Source organism: Delphinapterus leucas, chromosome X (assembly GCF_059928025.1).
Source record: "Delphinapterus leucas isolate spDelLeu-1000000601 "Yukka" chromosome X, BTC_Dleu_Yukka2, whole genome shotgun sequence".
In the NCBI taxonomy this organism is placed as follows: domain Eukaryota; kingdom Metazoa; phylum Chordata; class Mammalia; order Artiodactyla; family Monodontidae; genus Delphinapterus; species Delphinapterus leucas.
Window position 1 is genome coordinate 73,185,806 of NC_143150.1, and position 6,000 is coordinate 73,191,805.

The 6,000-nt window shown below is 46.4% G+C and overlaps 1 protein-coding gene across 1 annotated transcript in view; it reads right to left on the minus strand.

Annotated features, from left to right (window-relative positions):
• LOC149744292 (ectodysplasin-A-like) overlaps positions 1-5,174 on the minus strand; it is a 29,405-nt gene extending 24,231 nt beyond the window's left edge. Inside the window, exons 1-2 of the mRNA XM_022561060.2 lie at positions 4,516-5,174; positions 1-4,332 (exon numbers count right to left, since the gene is read on the minus strand). The exon at positions 1-4,332 is cut by the window's left edge and continues 24,231 nt beyond it. Coding sequence (XP_022416768.1) covers positions 4,012-4,332; positions 4,516-4,911 — 717 coding nt within the window. The 5' untranslated portion in view covers positions 4,912-5,174 and the 3' untranslated portion in view covers positions 1-4,011. The remainder of the gene's footprint in view (positions 4,333-4,515) is intronic.
• Positions 5,175-6,000: the final 826 nt, after the last annotated feature.

A 6,000-nucleotide genomic window follows, 5' to 3' on the forward strand; every position in this document is an offset into this window, starting at 1 on the left:
CTTGGGGATTAAAGGGCTTCAGAAGTTCTCTAGTATAAAGAGATCATCTCTATAACGTAATCACAGATAAACTTCAAGTTATTTTTCACAAGATCTAAGAGAGAAAGAAAGATGAGACCTACATGCAAATAAAACAAAACATCAAATAATACATTACAAAAAACTCTTTGCACCATCATAGAGGTAATGTAGTTAGGGCTTTTCTCCATTTTACTATCTAATGATTCTAGAAACCAGTGAGACATTGCCAGTGGAACTATCTACTCACCTAAGCACAGTTAACAATTCACAGGCTTAGCAAGGCCTGAGGAAAACAGGCCTGTTACAGATGTCTTTGTTTTACATGAACATCTCTAAAGGCCCCAAATAATAATTCAAGCCAACAAGTGTTTAAGTACCCTAACTATAATCAGCACTGTGTACCACGTATTGTGGAAAAAGACAAAAAGGAAGGCAGATTTCCAAGGACCCCTAATATAAAGACACAAGTTTTATTAAACACAATAACAGCAATAACTGGAGAATGATTCCAAGACAGGATATGGTGGGTGAGTTGCAGGAGTAGAATCGGTAAGAGAGAAAATGGGATAGGTATAATGCAGCCAGTTGATCAAAAGCCTTGAATGTCACACTGAAAAAATCTAGATTTAAACCTATAGAAAATGATCTTATCTGGATCCCACTCCCCTAAAAAATTCTTGGATTTAGCGATTCCCAGTCATTTTCTTGATCAACAGGCCTTAATAATTAACATCAAATCTAGATATACTGATGTCCTATCTAGTTAAACCAGAGATGTTTTGTGCAAAGTTAACGTTGACTTCTATGACATCACCTCAAATAATTAGAGACATATTCCAAATATTGCTAACAGTCCCCAACAAACCCTTATAAGTCTACACAAACATATTTTTCTAAACACTTAAACCTTAGAGTTTCAGTTACAGTATCTCTTGGGGAAATCATCTGAATGAGACACTACCTTTATTTGCCTCCCCCACAAAATAATCTTTCAAGCATTAAAAGATCTCTAATACTTAATATAGTGGCTGACTCATAGCAGGCTTTCTATTTATTGAACTAGATTGTTAAATTACACCAGTCTATTGACCTTACTCATCTCTCTCATGGTTTAGTAGACTTTGATCATCACCCTCTCTCAACCTATCTCTCCAGAGTGAAAAAACAACTAGAAAGTCCCTCCAACCTTTTGATCAATTTAATTTGTTTTCTGGGGATTTGTATCAGCTGTTAAGTTTTTCTTGATGAGCAGCCACCAGAATTACCTATATGATTGTGAATGCAAATCCACTTTTGGTCTTTTATATGGAAAAGATAAGAGTTTTGTTTCATCATTGTTTTCAACACCCTTCCTGATAATGCCCACCATATTCTCGGCTTTGAGGACCAAAATCACAACTGGGCCAACTTCTTCACAGACAGATAAACAGTGATTTTTATTTTAATCTTTTTTACCCTAACAATAATATTGTGTATTGTCTAACTCAGAGACTGATGAGATGTATTTAGCTCCTGAGATCATCTCCAATGAGTATCCAGATAAACCTACAGATACTCAGCTACTCCAGCTGAAGGAGACAGGTATGATTCCAGAAGGTCCAAAGTGACCCTTTCATTTTTTATCATAAGCAACTGTGCCCCCACTGGGAAGGCTGTTCTAATAAGTCCCTAGGAGAACTTTGCTGATCTCTCTGCTATGCATCCTGACTGCCCTAATTTCCTTCTGTATTCTGTTTTTAAAGTTTTTAAATTGAGGGATGACATACATACATCTTCAGTGACTTCTAGATCCCTTTCTTGAATCATAACTGAGCCCATCATCTCATAAGCATGAATAGGTTTGCATGACCTTATACAATGAAGTGCCTCTGACTATTCTGCCCACTTGGTCTCATGAGATCTTACTGCAATTTATTCTCATCAGTTTGCCTTCACTCCTTGCAGATAAACTAGTGAGAAACCTGAATGTTCTGCTCATTGAAGGGTGTATATTTTTATCTTTTTTCCTCTCCATCTAAGAGCTGCTGTAACAGCAGCTGTTTGTGTTGAAAACTAAAATATAAAAATATGACCTACGTGGCCAAATCCCACAGGCTGTTTACTTCCTTATTTATGAATCAGATTCTGTCAGCACAACTTAGAATCTTGACGGTCAGCAATACTGCAATTAAATGTCCTTGCAAAGCCAGCAGAGGGTGCACCAGGGCACTGGAAATTTTACCCAAGATGTAGCCATACTAATTTAATAGTCAATCAATGTTTCCTTTTTTTTTTTTCTTTTCTTGGTATACTAAAACTAACGCCCTCAAGAAAACTTATGTTGAATCTGGGCTAAAATTCCTTCAAAGCATACTCTAATTCTCCTGAAAGTGAAGTTCAGGAAGAATAAGGAATACATGGTTAAACATAGTCTGGCCAAAATGTAGGTAGAGAAGAAGAAAATGATGCAGATCGGAGCCCTCTCCTTTGCAAAAATTCCATAGCTCTACCCAGCTACCAGACAAAAGGCTCCAGGAAGTAGTATATTATAGGGGAATGGGCACTGAACTGGGAGTAAAGAGACCAACTTCCATTCTAATTTTGATCAGAGTTGTATGACCTTGGACAAGTCATTTCCCCCATAGGAACTATGTGCTCTCCAAGGGGAATGATCAAATGGATTCACGGCCCCTCATAACTCTAAAAAACTCTGACTCCAATTGGTGTCAGCAAATGCAAAAGGCCAGTGTGCTTGTTATTACTTCTCCAAAAGATTAAAACGGAAAAAATAAAGGACAGAAGATAAGGCGCTGTATTTAAACCTAGACAGAACTATTTGAAGCACCACGCAAAGGCAACTAAATGCCATTACAGACCCTATGAGAATCCTACACCATCACAGGAGCCCCAGAATACAGCTGTGCTACTAATCCTCAGCCTACAAACAGGGGTCTGTCCATTCTGAATGCCAAAAGGCCTTGCCACCATTTGACTAAGGAAGTTCAATTCCTTCATCTTTTCACAGAAAACCAATGTTCAGCTGCTAAGTATTTCTACTGGGCATAGTCGCGGGGCAGGGGTGAGGGTTTGTTGTTGAGAGGTGGATAGATAAAGGGAACCAGAATCCTAGTTAATTATCATTTAGCTACTGTGTTTAAAGTTTCAAGTATGAGAAGCATGTCTACTGATTCTCTTCTTTGATAAGCTGTTATATAAGTTGAAGTGTGCTAGCAAAACATTTTAAGGCTCAGGACAACCTTCCAACGCAAAATGTAGAAACTGTGTCCGCCCTAATATTAAAGCATTATCATGAATGTGACACCAACTTTGGATGGGTGGTCAAAGTAGCACTAAAAATGTTTACAGAGTATGACAATGACTCTGGATGTGGTAATAAATATAGAAGGCCTGGGTCACTCACCTCAAGGAACTTATTTGTACAACTTGCCCTCTTCCCCAAGAGGAACAAATTGACTGTTATTCTTTAACCACCTCAAAAGGATTCTTGGCTGCTTCTCTTAAGTTTTACGTGAAACAAAATAATGGCAAACAAGAGAATACTTGGTTTTAGGGCGCTAAATTTCCTTAAATAAAGAGCTAGAAAAAGTAGAAAACAAACACCAAAGCTAACAGTTTGCTAACCAGGGCACAAACACCATAAAGATTGTATTAAAAAACAAAAGAAACAAAAAACAAACCAAAACAAACAAATAAAAAAACTGGGAGACTATTCTTGAGTCATTATTCCATCAGTAGATTCCTGCTCACAAGCAAGCAGGAGTGAAGACACTTCACACCAACCCTCCCCACCCCACTCCCCAAAAAAAAGAGTCAGAACCGGCATGCAAAGGGTGAGTTTTATTCCAAAGATTTTTTAAATTGCTGTTTCAGAAGTTGTCTAGCAAGACGGCATATTTCTACCAGAATTCCTCAGGGGCGCTGATCCTCACTAGAACACCGAGGACAATCCGTCTCAAATTGCAGGTAAGTGTGAACAAGCCCACGATCTGGTCAGTGCACCAGCACCCCGGCGCAGAAAACACGGTTCAAAGTTGTTTCAACGGGCGTGGAGCAGTTATTACAGCTGTTTACAGCTCCAACTCCAAAAGAGAGCCTGCTAGTGCTGGCATGAGCTCTGGACACGAAAAAACAAGCACCGCGGGCGCAGAATCTCACCGGGAGCAGAAGGGCCAGGCTGCTGCCGTTAGTCAGCCAGGGGGGCAGCGCCCGCACCTTCGCGCCGCGGCCCGGCCGGGAGCGCCGCCAACTTTTCCCGAGGCAGCCGGAGCTGGGGGCGGCGGGCGCCGGCCAGAGTTCCCAAGTCCGGAGGTCCTGAGAGAGTCAGGGTGAGCTGGGCCAGGGACCGAGGACAACCTGCCCCGGGGCGACCTCTCCCCAGCTCGTCCGCCCCCTCCCCGATCCCGCCGTCGAACTCGGCTCGAGGTGGCAAAGTCCTCCCCGGGCCCCCGCCCTGCGCACATGGGGAGGGGGCCCTGCCCCTCCAGAGTGACTCACCTGGTGCCCGTCCTGGGCGTCTGGGGGGAGCGTAGCTTCTCCCCGTTCCAGCAGCTGCTGCTGCGGGGATGGCTGCCCGAAGTGGCGGGTGATGGAACCGTCGGGGTCGAGGCCACCGGGGCTGCTCAGGGTGCCCGAGGTGCCGAGGTTACCGGCACCGCCAAGGCTGGACTCGGCTCCCCGCTCCCGCCGCAACTCGGAGCGCAACTCTAGGTAGCAGCACAACGTCAGCAGGTGGAGGGCCAGCGAGAGGCCAAAAAACCCCAGGAAGAGCCGGCAGCTGTTCCCTTCGCCAGCCCGGGCAGGGGCCCCGCGACAACCGCAGCCCTGGCTCCCGCGCTCCCTCGGCGCTGCCGCGGGCTGGAGTTCCCTGCGCTCCACCTCGGGGTAGCCCATGGCCTCCGGAGACACCCACTCTCTGAGGCCCGGGAGCCGCCGCGTCTGCCTCAGCCCTTCGCGACCCCTGACAGGCGGCTACTGTCCTGCCATCGGCTGGGGACTGCAGGGACGCGTTCCTGCGCGACGGAGGCTGGGCGGAACCGAGCAGGGAGCAGCCGCAAGTGCAGCTCCACTCCGAGGGGTGGAAAAGGGAGGAGGAGAGGCGGGAGAGACGGGCGGCTCGGCCCCGCGGAGGGAATGAGGGAGGAGGCCCCGGCCGACCCCGCCCCGTGCCTCAAGCGGCTGCCGGGACGCCCAACCACCGAGCCCGCCAAGCCTTGGCGCCCCGCCCCATGCCGTTCCACCCGGGGCCTTCAGCTGCGGGGCGGGGTCTGGGGGCGTGTGGGTTCGCCTCTGCCCCGCGGCCCCACCCAGCTCTTCTCGCTCACCCCGTTCCAGTTGGTGACTGCGGCTGTCGTTCATCCCTGGACTCCGCCCCAATTTAACCCTTGAGCGCCAGTACGGGGGCGGGGAAGGGGGGAAGAGGAGGGAAGAAGGGGGAGGCTGAGAAGAATTGGGGAACCTGGGAAGGAAAGTAGAGCAAAGAAAAGGAGGCGGAAACTAGTATTAATAGAAATGTTTGCAATTAACTGCAGTTGTTAATAACATCATCCAGTACTTATCTGTTGCTTTCAATCTTCAAAGCGTTTAACAGACGTTAAACTAATTAAAACAGTTTTGGGTTTGGAATGAAACCATGCCTGCTGGGTTTGCAATCCAATGGCGCGCCAAAAGAAAAGGAGACCCAGTAGCCTGAGAGCCAAAGGGAGTGAGAATGAGGTGGGACTGAGACAGTCCCACTCCTGGAGTGAGTCTGGGGCCTCAATCTAAGTGACGAAGAAGTCCATCTGTGCCAGGTGGAACTGAAGTGATGCTGCCTCACGCAGGATAAAACAGTCCCCTAGGATTTCTTGGTATATTAATTAGTTCAAAGTATTGATCCCTTTACATGTAGAAATTGCTGTACGAGAGAATCTACAGCCAGTGTAGTTTTCTTCTTCCACCGCAGCAGGAGTTTTGAGTGGAGAACAAGTGCCTTCAATGAGC